Below are 24,654 nucleotides of genomic sequence, written 5' to 3' on the forward strand. Positions count from 1 at the left end.
AACCAAGGTCTGAAAATATTACACATTATACACAATGATATTTTGAGAAAGAAAGCGTGAATACAGGAGAGGGAGAGTGAGTATAACACACAGCTTATTTTACAGCTGCTATCATAGTTCCCTTTTATTATTATTATTATTATTATTATTATTATTATTATTATTATCTAGGGTTTCTCACTGACCATGGATTCAGGCATCCTCTGGGACCCCCCAGGGACATGTAATACCTTCTCAATGATTATGCCTCCTTTTGATTAAGCCGGTGAGGTGGTTACAATTTGATAGTTGCCTCTGGAAATACCTATGGCTGCTCTCCCCTTTGAATGGAGACAGCTTGGCCTCAGATTCAGCACTCAGAGCAGGTAGGAGTATCCAGATGGGACCTGATAACACTTTTATTTTCATTGTTCTTATTTTTACAGTAAATTTCTATTTCTGGCAAGTGATATTGAGTCTCCATTTCCAGTAGTGACTTACTTATTTCCTTTAAAAATACATGTATTGGGCCTCCCCGGTGGTGCAGTGGTTGAGCGCTGGGTTGTGAAGCTGCCCACAGCCTCTGCAGTGCCGGTTCGATCCCCGGCCAATGGGTAAGGGTCCCACATGGCGTGCAGACCTCTCCTGCCGCCCGCTGCTCCCCTCAGCAGTGTACTTCGGTCCTTCTGCCTGCTCTGCTCCCCGCTCTGGCTCTGGTGAATTCTCTCACACCACTCCCCCCCCCGCTTCTGACTGTACCCAGTGCTTGTATAAATAAATAAATAAATAAATAATAAAAAAAAAATACATGTATCGAGGGCCTCCCTGGTGGCACAAGGGGTTAAGACGCAACCTATGAAGGTATCCACAGCCACTGCAGCATGAGTTCGATCCCCGGCCAGGTTGGTGACCCACATGGTGCAGCAGACCTCTCCTGTCTTGCCAACTGCTCCCCTCTGCAGTGTATCTCAGTAGATCCGCCTGTTCTGCTCTCCGCTCTGTCTCTGGTGAATCCTCTCACCCCCACATCTTTGGTTTGGCCTGCACCCCAGTTCTTGTATGCATAAATAAATGAATCTTTAAAAAAATAAATACATGTATTGAATTCAGAAATAAGGTAATTTAAAGAAAGACATTTAGGAAAGCAGAACACAGGTGATCCAGTTGTAGCTAAATCACAGGAGTAAAATGCTAAATTTAACTCGGAGCGAGCTGGTCTCCTGGTGGCTGTCAGTCCTGCCAACGCCAGTTCTCCAGGAAGAGGGTGCCCTGAGCAGGGAAGGGCTTCTTTTGGAGAAGAATAGAAATGTGCTCTCCCTATTCCTGACCCTCCAAGGAAGGCTGTGACACTTACCTTGGGGTTCGCTAGCCAAGTGCTGCATATGCTATAGCACCTACACAAGCAGGTGGGGGCACAGGGCCGGCTCTCCCACCTCCCTGCCCTTCTTGGGGTGTGTTTACAAGGGAAACAATCTCCATAGGGTTCAGAGCATGACTCAGGCATTAAGAGGAGTAGACTCTCCTGTCACTGCCTAAAAATACCCCCTGTCGTCTGTAGTGCCATCGTTCTTGGTGACAGTGCCCAGGGCACCTGGGTAAATGGGACAGAGGACAGGAGTCAGGAAGACAGGCAGAAGAGGGCCTGGCTTGTATTCCTGCCACCATTTGTGTTTTAGTGGGGTCCCTGGATTTGGTGCCCCCACCATCTCCTGGGAAGCAAAGTGGAATTTGTAAAGATGCTCACACAGTCCTCCACTTCTGGCCCTCCCGCGCCCCTCCAGGGCTTAGGGGCTCCAGCAATGTATTAGCAGATGAGGGGACACAGGAGCCTGGGGGTTGGGGCGCAAGCAGCAGGAGCCAGGAGGTGGTGCAGCTGGCTCGACCCCAGGCTCCTGGTCACTCAGAGACCAGAACCGGTCCCTTTGCACCCCCCCGGCCCACTGGGCCTCAGTGTGCACTGACGATGACAGGGCTGGTTTCGATCAGATTTTCCAAACTGTACTCTGTGGAAAACGAGGGTCTCCCAAGGTATTAATAGAGGCTGGGACAGGGGATATATCCTGACTGTTCCAGAAGCAGCTTATTCTTTACTCTTTTGAAGCATACAACTTCATCAGCTCTTAGATTCCGCAGAGCTCACAGTAAAGAAACCTTAACTTTGCTGAACTCACTTTATCCCAAACCTTTTTGGCTATGGACTTTGTTTCTTGGTTTTCATTTATTTTTGCTTTGCTTTTCCCAAGGGGCACCCACCACCCAGTGCTGTGTTGAGCAGAAAAGGTGCAGCAAAGACTGGTCTAAAGGACTCACACCCCCTTCCCCCCCCCCACCTCCTCCTCTGGAAGGCAGCTTGCAGTCGAGATGGAGAGCACTGCTTCCTGAGTCTTCCTCTGTGTGGTGGGGTCCCAGCTCCCCCTTTTATCAGTTCTGTGACCTTGAGCAAGGTAGCTTTCCTATCGAGTTTTGGTTTCTGGAAATAAAAATACGTCTTCTCCCATAGGGATGCAGAAGGCTAAGGGAGCTAATGTATGTAAGTGTTTAGAGGTGTGTCTGGCAGGAGAGTGTGCTTGGCACACGTGGGTGCATGTGGGCTTCTGCCCACCCCAGTGCCAGATTAAGGTCCGGACCTGATAAGGACATTTTGTTGGTAAGCAAGGCAAAGAGAACTGGCCGCTGGTGAGACAGTGAGCCCTTTTCATATCCAAAGTGTAGTTGGAATTGGCTGAAGCACAATGGAACAGCCCCCCCACCCCCCCCATCCATTTGCCATACTCTCAGGCTGTGGAGGGGAAGGGCAGGTAAACACACAGTCACACACCTCAGCCATCCTGCGTGTTCATCACCTCAGCTTTCCACCCTCTGGGCTTGTCATAAATAGACAGAGTGAAGAAATTCGGGATACTGAGAAAGCGGGGTAACACCACCCACCTCAGCATTAACGATTCCACAGTAGTTTCCAGCTTCTACCGCAGTGCCCTCTTTACCTGGTTGGTCCTCACGCTACCCCCTCAGAACAGGTGTTATCGCCCCACTTTACAGATTAGGCTCAGGGAGTTGAAGTCACTGGAGAGTTTCATGGCAAAGAGCACCTCGCACCGGGTCTCCTGATGGCCGGGCCAGAGCCTGTGCCAAAGGTGCTGCCCCCTGCAGCTCCTTGGCCAGTGCCCCATCAAAGCCTCCCCAGCTGTGAGGGGGACCCCGCCAGTGGGGGGGCAGAAAGGGGAGAGGAGGCGTTCCACTTTCTTCTAGACCTTTCCTGAAAGTTCCTCCCTCCTTGCCTTCCTTCTTACTCTCCCTCTCCTTGCTTCCCCAGGAAGACTTCATACCAGCCCTGTTTGGTGTCCAAAGCAGCACTGCAGACAGCTCCCACCTCCTTCCTCCTGTATCCCTTGGCTGACCAGGAGGATAGAAGAGAGCCGGGTACCCAGATCCCAAACCCCGTGCTGATGACCTCCACGGCCCACTGTCACCCAGTTTGTCTTCCAGTGGTCCTGAGGCTTCCACTGCCCCCACCCCCGCCAGGAGACACCGCTCTCCACCGCTCAGAGTCAGCCTCCCAGCCCAACAGGACTGCTGGGACTCCCAAGTCCAGCTCTGCCTGTTGGGCCCTCCGCAGGGATGGCCACCTGCAGGCCACTCTGGAGGCAATCTCAAGATGCCCCACACCCCAGGGCCGAGCCCCTGGCCTCTGGCATCTAAGGAGAGTTGATAAAGTGGAGGAAAGGATTAGAAAGGACCCTAATTTCTCTAACCATGGAGCTCTGTTGGAGGCTCTGGCTCTTGGAAGGTGGGGAGGGGGCTTGCAGAGGGAGGGGGTGCTGAGAAAGGGGCCCAGGGCTTCTCCTACCTGTGGGGCCTCCGCCTGTGGGCTATGAGCTGTGTCCTCCTCCAGCGGTGCCGGCTCACTCCGAGGCAGGGCTGCCCTTAATTAAGCCCCCAGCTCTTCAGTCCGCCCCCCACATCCCTTACCCGCCTTCCACCTCCTTCCACCCCCCTTCTACCCCCACTTCAAATCCCTTACCCGCCTTCCACCTCCTTCCACCCCCCTTCTGCCCCCACTTCAAGAGCCTGGGGCCACCCGAAGAGCATTGTTTACTGCCCAGTTGGTACAACACTTTCCCCTGGACTGGGAGGCTCGGATTTCCCATGAAGCTCTGACAGGTGGTAACTTTCAATCACAGCGCGTGCCCCCGCCTGACGCAGGCCTGGCCTGTGCCACCTTGCTTCCCAGTGTATTGGTCTGGCCCTGGAGATCCCAGAAAACCACCTGCAGGCCTGTTTGGAGAAGTCACCAGCCCTCCAGTGTCCCCTGCTCATCCAGAGCTCTGCGGCCTCTGGCCCCACCTATGTTCCATTGTGCTCTCCCTTTTACTCTGCTTCAGACAAAAGCAGCTGCTGTGGGGTGGGCTGAGGAGGGGCGAAGGAGACAGCTGCCGCTCTGCCCTGGGGGATGTGTAGGGGAGCACACTGGAGAGAGCCCTTGGCTTCCGAAGGGGGAAGGGCAGAGAGGAGAGCATGGGCCAAGCTGATGGAGCGCAGGGTTGGGAGTCTAGAAAACACAGAACGGAGTTCTATTTTGAGCTGAAGTGACTGCCACGCAGTAGGCTCTGAACAAATTTTTAGACTGAATTTTGCCCAGAAAAACAGCACATCTCTTCCTTTTCTGTGTGTGTCCTGTGGCCTAAGAAAGGGGCTACCATGGGGGAAGCATGCAGGGGGATCCCACTAGTTAGGAGGCTCAGGACTTTCCCAGACTCCTCCCTGGCCCCCCTGCTCCAGCCACGCCCGAGTTCTTCTGGTACACTAAAGGGATTCCTTGCCACGCTCAGGACTAGTTTTTTACTTCTGCTCTATGCAAGACTAGCTCCTTCTCCTTCTGTCCTCAACTCAAATTCCACCTGCTCGGGGACATCTTCCCCACTTTGCTTCCTCTCCATCCTGCAGCCCATCTTATTGTCTTCATAACATTTACTGGGGTCCAGAGTCTGCATGTGATTGGTCGCACTAGACTCTGAGCTCCATATGGGCAGGGCTTACCAAGCTCATGTCTGGCTCGTATTAGCTGCTCAAGAAATATATCTTGAGTCAATAAACAAGTCAGTGAGTAGAAATATGGAAGAGGAACTTGGGGGCCTGTACCTCCTGACTGAAAGCCAGCACCAACGGCCGGTGGTCCAGTTGTGCAGGTTGTCCCTGCCTCTGGTATCAAGATGTTTCCTTCGCGCCCTAGAGCGTATCTGCCCAAGATGGTTGAGATTTTCCAATATCTCTCTGGCCTGTCGTCCTTTTTTAAACACTTATTTCTCTTTCTCTTTTTTATTTTGTTTTGTTTTTAGAGATTTATTTATTTATGCATACAGGAACTGGGGTACAGGCCAGAGGTGGTGGGGGGAGAGGATTCACCAAAGACAGAGTGGGGAGCAGAACAGGCAGATCCACTGAAATACACTGTGAAGGGGAGCAGCTGGCAAGACAGGAGAGGTCTGCCTCACCATGTGGGCTGCTCCCTGGCTGCTGTGCTGCAGAGGCTGCTGATTGCTTCATAGTGCAGTGCTTAACCCCTTGTGCCCCTTGCGCCACCAGGGAGGCCTGATAGTGCTGGGATTTTAACCCCTGTGCCACCAGGGAGGTCCCCTGTTTCTCTTCTTGTCCTTTTGTCATTAGGTATTAAAAAAAAGCAAAATAACAGATCATTGTATCACCCATTACAAGGTTGCTTAACCAATTTCAGTTATTCATTGATCAAATGTTTCAACACCTGATAACACCTAATATGCGCTGGAGATGCCACACTGAACACAACAGGAAATAAACTAAACCAGATCATGGAGCTTACATTTTATGGTGGGGAGACAGACCATAGGCAAGTCTTTAAATCAAATCTGTAGTTTTAGATGATGACAGACACTGTAGAGGAAAATGAAGCAGGGAAGTGGAGACGGGATGCTTTACTTGGGGGTGGAGGACACTTTAGGATGGTCAGGAAGAAATCAATGCAGAGAAGTGATGCTGGGGTAGAAACTGGAAGGGAGAGTGAGGGGTGGGATTCTTTGGGGGAGAGGATTCCAGGCAGAGGGAACAGCAAGTGGAAAAGCAGGGGAGCACTGGATGAACAGGAGGCCAGCATGGCCAGGGCAGAGCAACCAAGCTGGAGAAGATGAGGAGAAAAGGGCTGCAGGGGCTGAGTCATGTAGGCTCTATAGGTCATGGTAAGGGTTTTGGCGTTTGCTGCGTGAATGGAAGCCATGGAGGGTTTTAGGTTAAATGACACGATCTAACTTTAGTTTCTGACAAGATGGTTCTGGCTGCTGTTTTCAGAACAAACTCAGGGGGGAGCATGAACCCAAGTTGGAAACCACTTAGGAGACTGACTAAAGCCGTGACCCTCGCTCAGGCTGGGGGTGGGGAGGGAGAGAGAGGTTGGATCAGGGTGTCAGCGGTGGAGGGGAGGGGAGAAGTGAGGGGTGGTAACAGTGAAACACTGATTAAGACGGTGCCAACTTTCAGCTACTAGAAAGACTCGAGCCATTCTGTTCTTGTCTCACCTCCTGCTCATCTCTGGAGCCCACCTGGGCTGTCTTTCTTTGTTTTCTCTGTGCCTCTCACGAGGGCTCAAGACTCCTGGGTGATGGGCCTGCAGGCCCTTCTCTGGGCTGAGGTCCCATACAAGAGGACGATGATGATCCATGGTGAGTAATGGACACTCAGCTCCCCTCTGCAGGCTGGAGGCTTGGAAGGTAGCACAGGGGCAGGAGCTTCAGCATGGTGCTGACGAAGGTTAGCCGTTTGGGATGATGTAACTAGATTCCAAAGAGATCCTGAAGGCTGGGGCTATATAAACTGTCTTCTAAGAAGAAACTTAACAGAGACTATTAGAGATCCCTTCTTGTAGGTCCCCAAACCCCAACTGTATAAATACAGGAAGGAAAAGACACAGTCTCCTGGCAGATAACATCAGCAACAATAATTTTCAAGGCACTGAGGGGAGAGGCAATAGGGAGTTGCTATTCATGGGGTATTAAGTTGCAGTTATGTAAGATAAATAAGTTCTGGCGATCTGCTGTAGGCCATGTGCACATAATTAACAATACTGTATTGTTCACTTGAACATTCGTTAAGACGATAGAGCTCACATAAATTGTTCTTGCCATGACAAGACATTTTTTGAGAAATTGGGGGAAATGGAATATGTGCATTAGATGACATGAAATTATTATAATTCTGAGGGTATGAAGTCTTTCTGGGAAAGACTTTAATCTGTTAGAGATAAAACCAGGTGAAGAAAATATGGCTGTGAATAATCATTAACTCCTGGTGATGGGTATATGTATGTTTAATATACTGTGCTCACTACTGTCCATGTTCTTAATCTGGCCTAAGAAAATTCTAAAAATATAAATAGTAAGAACTATGATTTCTTTTACTGAGTATATTCCATGTCAACTCTATTACCTATTTTGTTTTTCTTATTGGTAATGATTTTTTAATGATTTATTTTTATTTATTTTTGCATACAAGAACTGGGATGTGGGCCAGAGATGTGGGGTTGAGAGGATTCACCAGAGACAGAGCGGGGAGCAGGGCAGTCGGATCTACTGAGATACACTGCTGAGGGGAGCATCAGGGGAGACAGGAGAGGTCTGCTGTGCCATGTGGGTCAGCTCCCTGGCTGGCAATCAAACTCATGCCCCAGTGGCTGGTGATAACTTGATAGCACTGAGCTGTTAACCCCTGTGCCACCAGGGAGGCCCTGGTAATGATTTTTTTTTTAAATAGATTTTATTTTTATACCTGGTAATGATTTTTAAAAACATTTTCATTTTGACATAATTATAGGCTTACAGGAAATTGCATAAATAATACAGAGAGGGCTTCATGTCCTTCATCTCATTTCCACTAATGGTTAAATTTTATGCAGTTATATGCAATAGCAAAGCTTTGAAATTGACATTACTACAGTGTCTGTGTATAGTTCTAAAAAACACTTAACCATATAGATTTGTGTAACCACCAACACAATCAGGATACAGAAAAATCAAGATTCCATCACCACAAAGATATCCCCTTTATTAGCACACCTCCCTCCCTCCCCCCACTCACTCTAATAGTGGGCAACCATTAATCTCTTTTATATCTATAATTTTGTTGTTTTGAGACTGTTTTAAGTGGAATAATACAGTATGTAATCTTTCATAACAGCAAATAAAAATTTCATGTAGGAAGGAGATTCCTATTGTGGGAACTCATCTCCTTTCCCCATGTAATTTCTTAATATTCCATAATATCTTGGTTATATTTTATTTTTTTTAAGATTTATTTATTTATGTATACAAGAACCAGGGTACAGGCCAGAGGCGTGTGAGGGGTGAGAGGATGCACCAGAGACAGAGTGGGGAGCAGAACAGGCAGAACGACTGAAATACACTGCTGAGGGGAGCGGCAGGTGAGTCAGGAGAGGTCTGCTGTGCCATGTGGGTATCTCCCTGGCCAGGGATCGAATTCAGTGCTGCAGTGGCTGTGGATAGCTTTCTAGTTTGCGTCTTAACCCCTTGCCCCACCAGGGAGGTCCTATCTTGGTTATATTTTCAAGAGCAGAAATCAGGGCAACCTATGTGCACTAAAACATATGTACAATAATATTCATAGCAGCATTAATCATAATGGCCCCAAACTGGAAACAAACCCAAAGACCATCAACAGGAAAATGTTCCTGTTGAAGAACAACAATGAGTTCTGACTTATTCGTAACAATCAAATTCTGGACAGCAATAAAAAAAGAATGAATAACAGATATGCATAAAATATGGATAAGATCTTACAGAGACTACACTGAGCTAAGGAAGTCAGGCACACAATAGAAAATAATAATATTCCAGCAAACAACTATGAACCAGAGACACATTTTGGGGGAGGGCAGGGAAAGGAGGGTTTGGGGTCAAAATCAGGGGGCTGCAATTGTATAGGGAATATAAAAATTAAAAAAAAATAATAATATTCCACTAAGATGAAGTTCAAGAATAGGCAAAATAATTGATGATGATAGAAGTCAGTATAGTGAGTCACTGCAGGAGAGGGGGTGTTGAATGGAAAGGAAAATAAAGTAACTTAATTTTTTTAAAGATTTATTTATTTTTATACAAGAACCGGAGTACAGGCCAGAGGCGCGGGAGGGTAAGAGGATTCACCAGAGGCAGAGCAGGGAGCAGAACTGGCAGATTGACTAAAAACACTGCTGAGGGGAGCACTGGTCGAGACAGTAGAGGTCTGCTGCGCCATGTGGGATTCTCACCGGCTGACCGGGATTGAACCCGCGCTGCAGAGGCTGCCGAGAGCTTCACAGCGCTGCGCTCAACCTGCTGCACCACAGGGGACGCACAAAATGAAGTAACTTTTTAGGGTGCTGGAAATATTTTGTAGGTTGACCTGAGGAGTGGTTATAAAAATAAATTTATATTTGAAAATTAAGCTTAGGATTCTTGTATTATATGCACTTTACTGTATAAATGTCTAACCTCAAACTTAAAGTATCAGGGTGCAGATTTTGACAAAGGTGAGTCCCTAGAGTAGTAATATGGTTCAGTGTTTAAAACCCAGACTTTCGGGCCTCCCCTGGTGACAGCAGTTGAGCGCTGGGTTGTGAAGCTGTCCGCAGCCTCTGCAGCGCCGGTTTGATCCCCGGCCACTGGGTGAGAGTCCCACATGGTGCACAGACCTCTCCTGCTGCCCGCTGCTCCCCTCAGCAGTGTATTTCATCAGTCTGCCTGTTCTGCTCTCTGCTCTGACTCTGGTGAATTCTCCTGCGCTTCTGACTATACCCAGTGCTTGTATAAATAAATAAATAAATAAATCTTTAAAACCCAGACTTTCTCGGACACTGAGGAAAGTATATGTGACCAGTCAGACAAGTGTCCAGCCCACTTTCTACAGTGGGCCGTGTACTTTTGCACAATTAATTTGCATCTTATAAATTTCAATTACTGGGAAACCCTTTCAGAATCTAGGGATTGAAGTGGTTTTTATTGATACTATATGTGCAGATGGAAGAATCAACTTAATATTGAAAGATAAGTTCATAAATACTCTCACCCAAACGCCTAAGTTCCAGTGGCAGTTGTCTTTTCTTCATGGCTCAGGGCATCTAACAGAAGTTCAATAAAATATATTGGCTACAAGTCTCAGCTTGCTTGCGTGACTTTGCAACCCCAGAGAAAGCACAATGACCCACATGCAGCTGTGACACACAAAGTGCCTTGAGCACTGACTGACTCCCCTGTTGTAGAAATAAATTCTAGCCTTTTACCCAGGCAGAGGAAGAACAAGCGGCACTTCAGGAATGGTGAAGTCAGGAGAAGCTTGATTACTCATGCATGAGGTCCCAGACCTGGGTAGCCCTTAAGGTCCTAGCACCCATTTAAAGACCAAGGGTTCTTTTTATACACAACTATGTCCATATCCGTTACATCGTTTTTCAGCAGGCACAACCACTTGTAGTAAAGTCCCCAGACAAGGAGAGCAAGGCAAAGTGGGAAAGACTCAGGCATTCGGGGATGGCCTTGGATAGAGAGACCAGCTGGGTAGGCTGCCCAACCTTGTAGATAAGAGTGCTGAGGCCCTGGCTATGAATCTTGAAAGAGAAGGAGCTGTCAGTAAGCAAACTTGTCCATTATCCCTGCATTGGAATGTTCATTGTGTTATAGAGCAGCCCCGATATTAAACGGGTTCCTGGCTGTGGGTCCTCACCCGCGCGCTTTAAAGAGACTTATGAATACTCTACTACAGACACACACAAAAGGGTTAATAAAAGGTTTATTTACAAGAGAAAAAGAAAATAAGGAAAAGGTACAACTCAGGGAGAAAATAGGGAAATAAAGTCTTTAATGCGTCCTACCCGATCCGAGGACCTGGAAACCCAAAGTCACTCTCAGAGCTGACCGGACGCTGCAAGCTGGCCGCGAGCCCAAAATGGAGAGCGAGCCCCCCAAAGCCCACGTGTCTGCCTTTTGTATCCACCTGGCTGCTTAACCCCACCCTCAGGTCCCTTTGGTGGTGATGGGATTTGGAGTTCCCAGTGTCTTTGGCTTTGACCTGGGGTGGGGGTGGAGTCCACAAAGCCTATATGGAATTTGCTTTGGGACATCCTTTTCCCCCTAACAATTCCCCCCTTTCACTTGTTGCCACCATTTCCATGGTGATGAAGATCGAATATATGGAGGTTGGGATGCAGTCTCAGATGAACATTTTGTCAGGTTCCAGTGTGAAAGAAAACCAGTCTCTCCAGGTATTTGTCCATTGTGGAAAGCAAAAGTCCTCCACTCCAGGAAAAATAGTTCATCAGTTTAAGCCAAAAAAAAAATCTGGAGGTGTTAGCCAAAACAAGACAGCAGATATGTAAAAATTACAGGAAAAAAAATCTTAAAATGGTTCAACTGATGTAAAAAAAACCACAAATTTTCTCAACCTTGATCCCAAACTTTTAACAGCAAAGCAAAAGTTTGCAAACTAAATCTACTTTTAAACCATTTTTCCTATTTTTGCATAAAATCACAGGGTAGAAATAACTAACAGCAATTTGTTTAGCTGGCTTTGTTGAAATATTCCATACAGGATCAGAGCGAACCGGTGGCATCCAGTCGATGTATGCTTCAGGTATAAAGTTGGTCTCATCAGACTCCACCAGTCATTGGAGTTACAGGAAAGTCACAACAGACACCCTTCCTGCAACCTTTGGAGTGCCGGCTAGGCACCACACAGCTCCAGCACAGCTTCCTGTACATGGAAGAGTGTCCAATCCCTCTCCTTGGTCGTGACCTTTTAAGTAAGCTCAATGCACGAATTATATTCTCACCCAAAAATCAGAGGCTTCACCTACAGGTTCCTCCAGAGCATGCTCTGCAGTTCCAGATGTTGCTTACTCAAGATGCTCCACCAAAAAGTGAAATTTTACCTCCAGAAATTGTTGAAAGAGTAAGTAAAGGGGTATGGGCTGATGGAACCCCAGGACGTGCGAAAAATGCGGAGCCTGTAAAGATAGAAGTGATAGAGGGGAGCAAAACCCCGAGAAGGAAACAATACCCCTTAAGGGAGGAGGCCTTGAGAGGAATTGAGCCAGTATTGAAAAGGTTCCTTCAATCTGGACTCATTCGGCCCTGTCGCTCACCGTACAATACTCCAATTCTGCCAGTGAAGAAACCCCATACAGGCGAGTACCGTTTTGTCCAAGATTTAAGGGCTATTAATGACATTGTTCAGGATTTACATCCCACTGTGCCTAATCCGTACACCCTATTAACTGCCATACCTGGTGACTATGGGTGGTTTTCAGTATTAGACCTGAAGGATGCCTTTTTCTGTATTCCAATTGATGTCCAGGATCAACTGCTTTTTGCCTTTGAGTGGCAGGACCCTAAGTCCAAGAGCACTCTCCAGTATTGCTGGACCGTGCTTCCACAGGGATTTAAGAACTCCCCAACTATTTTTGGGGAAATACTGGCCAGGGATCTCAGGAAGGTTCAACTAAACCAGGGTGTCTTATTGCAATATGTAGATGATTTATTGATTGCAAGTCCAGACTACGAATCTTGTCTGGAAAATACCATAGTGGTACTGAACCACCTGGCAAAATGTGGCTACAAGGTGTCACCTAACAAGGCACAGATATGCAAACAAACTGTGACGTACTTGGGGTTTGAAATCAAGAAAGGCAGACGGAGCCTGATGACGGAAAGAAAACAGGTAATTTCTGCCCTTAGAATCCCCAGTAACCGGCGACAGTTGCGCGGATTTTTGGGTATGGCTGGGTTTTGTAGGATTTGGATTCCTAATTTTGGACTAATAGCAAAACCTTTATATGATGCTCTCAAAGGCCTGGACTCTGAACCTTTGTCTTGGACTCCGGAATGTCAAAAGGCTTTTGATGAAATAAAAGTAAAGTTGATTTCAGCACCAGCATTAGGACTTCCGGATCTTAGGAAGCCATTCAGACTTTATGTACATGAGAGACAGGGGGTTGCCCTAGGAGTGCTGATCCAATTGTTGGGACCAGAAATGCAGCCCGTTGCATATCTGTCCAAACAGTTGGACCACACCACTAAGGGATGGCCTTCATGCTTGCGTGCTGTGGCTGCCACTTGTGACCTCCTACACGAGGCAGAGAAGTTTACATTGGGTCAGCCCATCACTGTGTGTGTGCCACATCAGGTTTTGACATTGCTGGAGCAGAAGGGTGGACTTTGGTTAACCGCTGGGCGAATGGGAAAGTATCAAGCAGCTCTGTTGGACAATCCTAATGTGAAACTGCAGGTTTCTAATTCCCTGAATCCTGCCACACTGCTTCCAAGCAATGCAGACGGACTTGAGGATGACACTTTAATCCATAACTGTTTAGAAACCATAGACACAGTGTATGCCAGCCGACCAGATCTAACGGACGCTGCAAGCTGGCCGCGAGCCCAAAATGGAGAGCGAGCCCCCCAAAGCCCACGTGTCTGCCTTTTGTATCCACCTGGCTGCTTAACCCCACCCTCAGGTCCCTTTGGTGGTGATGGGATTTGGAGTTCCCAGTGTCTTTGGCTTTGACCTGGGGTGGGGGTGGAGTCCACAAAGCCTATATGGAATTTGCTTTGGGACATCCTTTTCCCCCTAACAATTGCATCTGGGCTGGAAGTTCTACTGGAATCTTTATTATATTCGTTTGCTCAATAATGTGTTTTCTCATCACTCCAACTTAGCTGCACGCAGAGGTCCCCTGGGAAATTTAAAAGTTCACCGATGCCTGGGTCCTACTCCCAGAGATTAGACTGTAATTGGTATGAGGTGAGGCCTGGACATGGGGATTTTTAAAAGCTTCCCAGGTGACCTTAACGTGCAGCACAGAACGAAGGTGCTATCTGGGGGGTATTTTCCCTTTTCCACGCCCGAACTGCAGAGTGAACTCGAGATTGCCTGAGCACGGTCACCCTGGCCTTTCCCGGAGAACCAATGATCTCCTACCTCCCCGACACAACCCCCCCAGGACTTGCAGTCTAACCGGGCGGCCGGCGCTCTGCCCCGCCCACGCCTCTATGGTATCTTGGCGGCCCCTCTAGCATTCGCACGCGCCTCCGCTGCAGTCGGGGCTGGCCGCTCCCTCTCTATGGTAGCGGACTTCCCAGCACAGCCTCGTTGGTACTTTATTCCGGAAGCGACACCGATCAAAGAGGCGGGACTTCCCTCCCGGAAGTGATCCACGTGCTTCCGCCTTTGCCTACCTGGGCACCGGGGAGTCCCCTGTAGGTACCGAAGTTGGGGACGCTGTGACCGGCTCCTGCCTGTGGTGAGTGAGCGCTGTCCCCAAGGTGACCCTAATGATGGCGCCCCTATTTCAGAGAGCAGCCCTGGGGCCGCCCTCGAGGTCCGCGTATGATCCAATTCCCACGAACCCACGGCCTCAGGCCCACGGTTTCGTGGATCTTGCGTTCCGGTCTCTCGATCTTTTCCTGCAGAAAGGGTCACCTCGAGGGACTAGGTGTCAGGGCTCCAGGGCTCGATTTCCAGCGCTGACATTGAGGTGCTGTGTGTGACCTTGGGCAAGCAGTGTTCTCCTTGGGAGCCTCAGTTGGCACACCTGTGAAATGGGGTCGTTAAACTCACTGAGGTCCGCGGTCGCTGTTGATCTGATACGCAGTTTCCTCCGCCTCCCCTCCTCCCGGGGATGGAAAAGTGACCGGGGAGCAGGGCGTTGACGGTGATGTCTGCTCCCAGAACTAGGAGACCAGGCATTCTCCACGGTTCTGGACTGAGATGGATCCGCTCAGGGCCCAGCAGCTGGCGGCAGAGCTGGAGGTCGAGATGATGGCCGATATGTACAACAGGTAAGAGCAGACTCTCTGCTACTTTGTCTTGGACAATGATCCTAGGGCACACTTTTCTAGGGCAGAGGTGACTGATTTCTGAAAAATGCTTTTCTCAATCTAGGGGAACCTGATGCCGGTGTTTACCCTCCTTGAACCTGCATTCCTCGTGATTGGCAGCAATGCAGAAATAGTATGGAGTCACTAGAAGGAGCTGGGTATTTAGATTGGGATGGAATTGGCAATGGAGGGGCAGAGCAGGAAGGGACGCACCAGTGTAGGCATTGGATAGGTTCCAAAAACAGTTGAACATTTGCTTTTTGACCAGTAGCAGAGAGCCCACTTAGTAGTTAATGTTTCTTAAACTCTTACTCTGGCTCAGGAATTTGCTGAGCACTTTAAAGACATCTTTTCTTAGTCTTCAAGATAATCCACTGGGTTAATTTCACTCATCTTATTCTAATGTGAGGAAAATCCAGGCTTCTTGAGATTACTTACTCAGGGTTCACAACTGATCAGTAATGATGTCAGGATTGTTACCTCAGCATGGCTCCAGACTATAACCATTTAGCAAATTTGGAAACAAATCCTGGTTCCACCCCCCAGTATGGTGTTACCCGGATTCCTTGACTGGTGGTTTCCCCATTTGTGAAATGGAGATAGTCACTGCCTACCTCACAGAGACATTATAAATATTAAATGTAAAAATATATGACAGACTTTGGGCATCAAGCCCAACAAATAGTCAACAAATGTCTACTACTTTTATGGACTTAAACTCTCTGGTAACTGTTTTTGATTAATTGGTTTATCTTAGAGGCCATATATTACAACACTTTAATTGAAGGCTGTGAAGTCAGACTGCCTGGGTCTGATTCTATCTTGAGCCACTCTGTGCCTTAATTTCTTTATATGTAAAATGGGGATAATGATTTTGTCTCTCTCGTGCAGTTTTTTACAAGAATTGCATAACAGAATCCATGTCAGGCACTTAGCGTGATGCCTGGAAGGAACATAGCCAGCATTTAACCATTGATCTGTAGTTAATTACTTATAAACTTGGGCTCAGACAGGATTCCTAATCTCAAGGAGCTTCCAGGATGGTAGAGGTGCAGACTGAGGTTTTGCCTTGCCCTCTTGGAGGGTGAAATCAGTATGGCAGGGCAGGAATGGTGGCGAGTTCCTGGTATGCCACAGATTGCTACTGACCCACCCTTGCCCTTCCTTCCCCCCAGAATGACCAGTGCCTGTCACCGGAAGTGTGTGCCTCCCCACTACAAGGAAGCAGATCTGTCCAAGGGCGAGTCTGTGTGCTTGGATCGGTGTGTCTCCAAGTATCTGGACATCCATGAACGGATGGGTAAAAAGTTGACTGAGTTGTCTATGCAGGATGAAGAGCTGATGAAAAGGGTGCAGCAGAGCTCTGGACCTGCATGAGGCCCCAGGCGCTATACTCTAAAGGCACACCCTGCCCTTTCCTACTTGTCAAATAAAAATGCCCCCATTGGGTGTCATCTATAAAACTGCCAAGCCTGGGCTCTCTCTGGAGAGTCTCCGGGATCCTGGAATGTGGTAGAGAGCTCTCGCTGTCGAAGAAGGGGTCACACTGGAATGGGACTGTATATGTGTGTGTGTGTAACATATATATATTAAAAATAAGTTTGTTGACATCTTCTGTGTGCAAAGCAGTATGCCTGGCCGTGGGGAGTGAAGGCGGCAGCAGACCCAGCCTCTACCAGCAGGAGGGTCCAATGCAGTGTTTGACACTGTGTATTGTACACCCCATGTCAGCGCTTTGCGGCATGACCTGGAACAGGTCACTTCACTCTGTTGTAGCTTCATCTGTCAAATCGGGGTAATCATAGTGCTGTTGTGAGGGTCCAGTGAGTTAGGACATATAAAGCCTTCAGAATAACGACTTGGGCTTCAAAAGTGCTCGGTGGGTACTGGCTTTCTATGTCTCAGTAACCTGGTCAGTGGAGGCGGGCAGGCACTTTCAAAAGTGATGTAGAGGAAGGAATCAGAGGAGAGGGTGAAAAGTAGGTGGACTTAGGAAAGAAGTAGCCACCCTCTGGCTTCTAAATGCCACTGCGGAGATGTGTGAAGGGACCCAGCTTGGAGGGTGGTGTGAGTGATCCAGGGAGGGGGCTGAGTGATAGTCCCTGCCACTCAGGGGCCCCCTGCCTTAGGGACTGCACGCCTCGCTGCCCACACACTCCTGTCTGATCCACCATCTGGGCAAGCAGTCCTGCTAGGAAAGGGAGGCTGAAGGACAAGGTCGCTGGGGGGTCATGCGAGGCCATTCACACAGTGGCGAAGCCAGGGCTGACAGCAGCAGTTGCCACTTCACTGAGGAGAGGCCGCAGCTTGCTCCTGTCTGCAGGGTGCCTGTTCTGTCCTGGAGATTTATGCTGCTGTCAGATGTGTGGGTCACTCATTCCCGTGGTTTACACCAGTGTCGCCCAGGAGAGCAGTACCTCAGTGGCCCTCACAGGCGCTGTCTGGGTTTAACTTCACCAGGTCACTGGGCATGGAGCCAAGGAGACAGAATAAAGGCAGTGGGTTTGGGGTTTCAAAGTGCCCATTCAGGCATGGCAGACCTCTCCTGCCGCCCGCTGCTCCCCTCAGCAGTGTATTTTAGTCTGTCTGCCTGTTCTGCTCCCCACCCTGTCTCTGGTGAATCCTCTCACCCTCCCATGCCTCTGGCCTGTACCCCAGCTCTTGTATAAATAAAGTATAAATCCTAAAAAAAAAAAAGTGCCCATTCAATCCAGGCCGCCAGGGTGAAGGTATTTCTACCTCATTGAGTGGTTGTGGAAATTAATATCTAAAACACCTAGGGGAGTGCTTAGCTCTCTCACAGTAAGTACAGTGTTAGCTCTTTTTAATAGTGAATTTGGTGTGAGGATACACCAACAAGACATCACCTCTTCCACTCTCCCAAAACAAACCAAATTTCAAAACCCTTGGCCCCTGTCTGCCTTGGGAGCACAGGCTGCTTCTAGGTGCTGAAGTGCCAATTTGGGTCAACAGGTGGCGCTGTCTGCTCACCTCAGCGTGGGAATGGCAGTGGCCTGTGTGCAAACGTGGGTTCTTCGCCTGTTGCGTGTGGGCCTCGTGCTAGGAAAAGGGGTGTGGCGAGAGCCTGGCTATTGCACCAGCTCTCGGGCTCTGCAAGGAGCATCAGAATTTCCCTGGTAGTGTAGAGCTGGGACACTAGAAGGATGGTAGCGGAGAGAAGAGGTTCCAGCTGGAGAGAAGAGCCCTGGCAAGGGCTTTGAAGTGGCAGAAAATGTGGCACGTTGGAGGAGTAGCTTCGCGTGCCTGGAGTGCCTGGAGTGTGAAGGGAGGTGGAGGTGAGAGATGAGGGGAGGCTGGGCTGCTGACGCTTCCCAGGAGCCTGATGAGCTGTGGGAAAGTTTGGATTTTGTCCTATAAGGGTGTCAGCAAACTGCTGTAGGATGTAAACCCGGGCAGGGAAAATGACAGACGCGCCTTTTAGAGGCTCCCTCTAGCCACCAGCCAGGTGGATGATGGTAGATGCTAGAACAAGGGAGCCGTGCCAGGAAGCCAGTTGCTGCAGTGTGCTGATAGCTGTGTTGTTCTCATTAACCCTTACAACTCTGGGGTTAGACAAGCCGAGGCTCAGAAAGGTTGGTAACTTGCTGAAGGTCACACAACAAACAAGGGGCAAAGCCAGATTCCAATTTACGCAGACACCAGAGCTGCTTTCAACTCTCGAGCGTGGGGGGAGGGTGCTCCCTAATGATGTGTCAGAAATTTCCTATTTCATTCAATATTTATTGGCGTGCTGTATGCAAAGAGTTACAGACAGTGTTGTGAGTGAATTAGCTAGGTCCCTGCTCTAGTGAGCAAGTCTGGGGGCTGGTGGGGGATATAGGAGAAATGGAAGACACATCAAAGGGTAGTGGGATGGTGTTTCATCAGAGGGAGAGTTGGATGTTATAGAGCAAAGGGATTTGTTACTGGAGCTGGGCCAGGAGCCTTCCCTTGGGACATGATGGTTAAGCAAAAGTTTGAATGTTCCAGAGCCAAGAGGAACTTGAGGTGGTAGAACATGAGGTATTAACAGCTCTCTATGGCAAAGGCATAGAGAGGAGAGGCCAGAACGGAGGCTGGGGTTCCACATGGACTTGGGGGCATTTGTTGGGAGTTTGTACATGTTCCCAAGGGTCACCGGAAGCTTTTGAGGGGAGCAGCCTGATGGGAGCTGTGTTTCCAGTGGAACATTTCCATTGGCTGGTGGGGAAGGGCTGGTTGACAGGGTTGTGGGAGGCTGGGTGGGCAGACCAATGCTGATCTGGGTAGCGGCCAGGGGAGCTGGATGGAGATGGGAGGTCTTCAAAGGAGGCACCACAGGCTCACTAGAGGTGCACGTGAAGGCGAGGGAAGGAGCAAAGCCTGGGCTAACTCCGGTTCTGTGGCTTCAGCCCTTGGTGGCGGGTGGTGCGTCACTGCCACAGGCAGCAGTGGGGGAGGAGCCGCTAGGGAGGAGGGGGTTGTTGCCAGTTATCACCGAGCACTTCTACTTGGCTTCGAAGGTCAGTACGGTTGGCCTTTCCAGCTGCCACCTTCCTCCAGCTTCCGAACTCAGTGTGCTTCATCCACTGCAGCCCTGCTCGGGCTCCCTGGCGGTCTCTGGCGTCCTGCTGGTGCAGGGCATCTGCATGTGCCGCGGCATCTTCCCGGAGGTTGACAGATGCTCGTTGGGCCACAGAAGTCTTCAGATATCAGCACCAGGAGCACCTGGAAGAGCTCTTCCCTGACCTGTCTGGATCAGAACCCTCCCCAGTTGTGGGTTCTCAAGCACACATCTCTCTCCACTGTGGAGCCGCCATTAGGCACAATTACACTCGATATATGTGATGATTTGATTCATCAGTGCCTCTCTCCCACTGGACTCGGTGTTCTTGGAGACTATAAGCCGTGTCTTATTCATTATCAACTCCCTGGTGCCTGACACATGCAAAGTAGCTTTTAAAAATTGAGAAATCATTCACACATCATAAAATTCACTCTTTTAAAGTGTATAATTCAGGGCCTCCCTGGTGGTGCAAGGGGTTAAGTCTCAGCACTAGGAAGCTATCCGCAGCCACTGCAGCACATGTTCAATCCCCGGCCAGGGAGCTACCCACATGGCGCAGCAGACCTCTCCTGGCTCACCCGCTGCTCCCCTCAGCAGTGTATTTCAGTGGATCTGCCTGTTTTGCTCCACGCTCTGTCTCTGGTGAATCCTCTCACCCTCTGAACCGCTGGCCTGTACTCCAGTTCTTGTGTGCATAAATAAATAAATAAGAATAAAGTGTATAATTCAGTGGGCCCGAGAATATTTACCAAATTGTGCAACGATCACAACGTAATTGTATGTTTTTATTGCCCCAGAAGAAACCCTGTTCTCCTTAGCAATCCCTTCCCACTTTTCCCTCCCCCAGTTCCTGGCAACCACTAATCTACCAATGTCTCGGCAGACCTGCCTCTTCTGGGCATTTCGTGTAAGAATAATCACACGGTCTGTGGCCACTGGCATACTTCCTTGCACTTAGCATGTTTTCAAGTTCTTCCATGTTACCTGTGTTTCAGTACTTCATTCCTTTTAATTTTTTTCGATCTCGTTCCTTTTTGTAGCCAAATAATACTATACCTTTTGTCTATCCATTGTGGACTAGTGGGTTGTTTGCATTCTTTGGCTATTGTGATTGTGCTGCTGTGAACATTTGTGCCCAAGTTTTGGTGTCAATGTATGTTCTCAACTCACTTAGTATATAGCTAGGAATGGAATTACTGGGTTAAGGAACTGCCCAACTGTTTTCCAAAATGGCTGTCCCATTTTACTTACATACCTCATGTAAAGACTTATAATAACTACTGTGAGGCTAAATAAATAATTTTTTTAAGATTTTATTTTTGTATAGAAAAGGTGGGGTGAAGGTCAGAGGAGTACGGGGTGAAAGGAGTCACCGGAGACAGAGTGGGGAGCAGAACAGGCAGGTTGCAGAAAGGCACTGTTAAGGGGAGCAGTGGGCCAGACAGGAGAGGTCTGCTGTGCCATGTGGGTCAGCTCCCTGGCTGGGGATTGAACTCAGGCTGCCTCAGCCATCACAAGGATAGCTCCTTAGGCCACCAGGGAGACCCCTGAATAAATAATTTCTAACACAGCGAGCAGGATACCATTATTGCCAGCACTTGATTGGCTAGAAGAGCAAGGCTCAGGTGTGTAAATGCCTGCGGTAAGTCATACGGCTAGTCAGCTGAAGCGCCAGGATGGGCACCTGGCCTGGGTGACTCCTGAGCTGGTACTCCTGTCCACTCAGCTGTGAAACTGACTCCAGCACAGACCTCAGGGGAGATCCAGTATGACAGTGCTGTTCTGCTTGAACTGGGTAGATCAGGGGAACAGAGGCTGGGAGAGATTGCTTTGGGGGGAGGGGTTGATACAGTCTATTGACTCGGATACAGAGGTGTGTCTTAGCTCTCCGAACTATCACAGCCATCTCCCAACTGCTTTAAGGTTGCTTTCCCTTCCAAAATACCCTCCACCCACCAAACACAACCTACCATAGTCATCCCCTTCTTGGAAACAAACAAAACCAAAAGAAGCCCAGGAGTTTCTATCCTGTCTCACAACACTGTAAGTCCTTGGCCTCACATAGGTCAAGCCAAATGGACCCCAGCGTACTTTTCAGCTTCATTTCTCACTCACCTCTCCTAGTTATTCAGTGTTTACCACATCCACGTGCTGGTTACATGCCAGGTCCTGTGAAAGCAGCAGGTGCACACATCACCTGGCTCCTGCCCCCAGGAGCTTCAGATCCCACAGGGAAGGGGGAGAGCCAATGCAATCGATGATTCTAGATCTCTGTGAGAGCGTCAATACAATAGTGTTTATGGGAAGTACACGGGAAGGGCCCCAGACTCAGCCTGGGAGATCAGATGCTTCCAGGAGGAGGTGGAACTTGAGCTGAGTTGGGGCGGGTGAGTGCATTAGAAATGAAGACAGGGATCCGTCATTCCCACAAGGAACAGCAGGTGTGAAGGCACAGAGCTGTGAAAGCAGCTGGCTTTACACTTCATCCCACAGGTGCTTACTGAGTGCCTCTTAAGTGCCAGGTGCCATTCTAGGTGCTGGGGGTAGAGCACAGCACACACCAGACCAGGCCCCTGTCCTCGTGGAGCCAACAGTTCACAAGGGGAAGACATGGAAATGTGAATTGGGGATAAGGAAGAACAAACATTTCCGCTATGGGACCCATGGAACCCTATAGCCAGTGGAGGGAGTCCACAAAAACCCTGAAATGTGAATGTAAATGTGTGTGTACTCACATCCTCACAGGCATTTTCAGGGGGTGTGGGCTCAACATTTTATTGTAGCCTCAGAGGGGCCTGTGACGGTCTTGGGTTAGAACCCTTACTCTGACGCTGGTGCTAAGTGAAGGAGTGTGACCTTGGTGTGGAGCCAGGAATGAATTTTAAGAAGTGAAACCATCAGAGTGGACACTGTGCTCCTGCCAGAGAGAACTAGTCAGGCCTTTCCCACCACTAAGCCTTTGCTCTTGCATCTCCCGGGTGTCTGGCACATGCAAAGTAGCTTATAAAAGTCGAGAAATCATCAAAGAGTACAATTCAGTGGACTTGAAAATATTCACAAATGCTGGTCTGGGCTTACGGCGGTGGCCAGGAGAGCCTGGTGAAGACACGTCTTCAAAGGAGGAACCACAAGCTCACTGGAGCTTGCACATGGAAGGGGAAGTGAGGATGGGACATACTGTGACTTTGCATCCAGCCTCCCTTCATCGTGTCCAGCTGCCAGTCTCCAGCCTTGGCCTCTGGGGAAAGTCGGGAAGTTTTAGTAAGACCACAATGCTTTGAGCACTCAGTGATCATTTTTTTTTACTTGAAAATTGCCCAACACATAGTAGCCACTTAACAAATGGTAGTTTCTCTCTTTACTTGGTGGCTCAGCTGTTTGGAGATGCCCTCTTGTCGGAGGTCTTGGAACTTTCCCAGCAGTTGCTCACATTCCCACGGTTTTGTGGGTATCACCAACATTGCTCCCATCACACTGGATTCAACTCACATCCGCCATCGTCACCTTCACCTCATGTCTCAATATCTCATCAATCCACATTCACCCTCCAAGAAGTGACAACTTCCCTCCATTTTACAGATAAGGAGGCTCAGGGAGGCTGAAAGATTCATCAGGAACTAGTTAGTAAGTGTCTGAAGCATCCATCTCTGAGTCTCCTGCAATGATACTGACAGCACCAACAGCCATTAACATTTATTGCGCTGAGTTTGTGCAATAAGCTGTGCTGAGCTCTTTACCTGTACCGTACCCCCCAAGGTTCATCTCCCCAGCTCCTTGGAAGTAGGTAGTACTATTGCTTATCTGAATATAAAGGGGGAGAAAACCGAGGCTCAGAGAGGTTAAGCAACTTGGCCAAGATAACGCAGGCCAATCAGTTTCAAAGTGAGACTCAGATCTCGATCTGACTAACTCCAGAGAAACACGTGTCATTCTGCCTCTCGGAAAACACTACTCCCAACTGCACAGTTCAAAGCCCCACCCAAGCCAGCCCTGCATCGCGGTCACTCTCGCTCCAGCCGAATCCTTCTTTGTTTTGGCCAAGGATACCGAGGGCGCAGCCGGTGTTCGCCTGGGCGGCCGAGGCAGAGCGTGGGGGGAGAGGGTGGAAATTTTAGGTGCCGGGGCGTGTGCCGGGGAAGAGTATCTGGGGACCCGAGGGCGAGTCACGTGCGCGTGAAACTCGACCTAGGAGGAGGGGAAGGGAAGGGAGAGCCCCCGCCCCTACCTCTGGGCGCAGCCCGGGACGGGTGTAAATACAACTAGCGACTCCGCGGATCCGCGCAGTTCCAGCCTCGCCTCGCGGACCGGCGGCGTCCCGCGGGGTCCCAGCTCCCCGGCTTCCGACCGCGGGCGCGGGAGGTGAGATCGCCCGGCGGTGGGGCCGAGCCCCGGAGGAGTCCCGAGCGCGGCGCGGCTCGGGGAGCGCGGACGCGCGGCGAAGGCGCTGCGCTCTCGCGGGCGTCGGGGCTGCGGGAGGCGCGCGCGCCCCCCCAGAGGTGAGCAGGGTCGGGGTCCTAGCCGCATGTGCTCTGAGAAACGCCCGGGCTGGCTCCCACCGACACCCCCAGGCTCCTCCCCGCGCAAACCCAGTTACCTGAGCTAGCGTGTCCAGCCGCGCGTGGAGGCGTCTCCGAGCGCGTGGCGCCCTCCCCTTTATTCTGGTCCCTCCGGCTCCCCGCTTCCTCTCGCCCCTTCTGGCTGCACTTCCTCCGCTGGGCGCTGCGCCCTGGAGGGAGCTCGAAGGCACCAGCAGCCCCGGACTCCAAAGCCCCATTTCACAGATGAGGGTACCGAGGCCGCCCGAGGGAAGCGACTTGCGCTTTTCTCCCCTCCCGCCTGCCCTGCCTCTCGTGCCCTCCCCGGCCTCCGCTCGCCGCGCGCCCCGGGCCACCCCCCGCACGGCTCCCCGCCCCCGCGCGCCCTCGGCCGGTCTCCTCCCGCGGTGGCCGTGGCGGTGGCGGTGGCGGGGGGAGCGCGGCGGCTTCCCTCCCTCTGGTAAACACACCCGCCCGCCAGCCCGCCGGCCCATCCGCCGCCGCTGCCCTTATACAGTCAGCGGCCCCGGACTTCCTGCCGCGGCCCGCGCCCCCTCCCCGGGCCGCAGGGGCGGGCGGCCTCCCGGGCGCGCCGCGCGGTGCCCCGCGCTCGGCGGAGTGGGTGAGGGCGCGCGGGGTCGCCGGGGGCGCGGGCGGACCCGCCCTGGATCTCCTTCCACGTGGCAGCTGTTCGCCAGGACCCGGA

General features: G+C 50.2%; 1 protein-coding gene across 1 annotated transcript; it reads left to right on the forward strand.

Moving 5' to 3' along the window:
- Positions 1-14,742: 14,742 nt before the first annotated feature.
- TIMM10 (translocase of inner mitochondrial membrane 10) lies at positions 14,743-16,366 on the forward strand. The gene is made up of 2 exons (XM_084235010.1): positions 14,743-14,828; positions 16,043-16,366. The coding sequence occupies exons 1-2, from the start codon at positions 14,758-14,760 to the stop codon at positions 16,242-16,244; spliced, it is 273 nt and encodes a 90-aa protein (XP_084091136.1). The 5' UTR covers positions 14,743-14,757; the 3' UTR covers positions 16,245-16,366.
- The last annotated feature ends 8,288 nt before the right edge of the window (positions 16,367-24,654 follow it).

Source organism: Talpa europaea (assembly GCF_964194135.1).
Source record: "Talpa europaea genome assembly, chromosome: 1".
In the NCBI taxonomy this organism is placed as follows: Eukaryota; Metazoa; Chordata; class Mammalia; order Eulipotyphla; family Talpidae; genus Talpa; species Talpa europaea.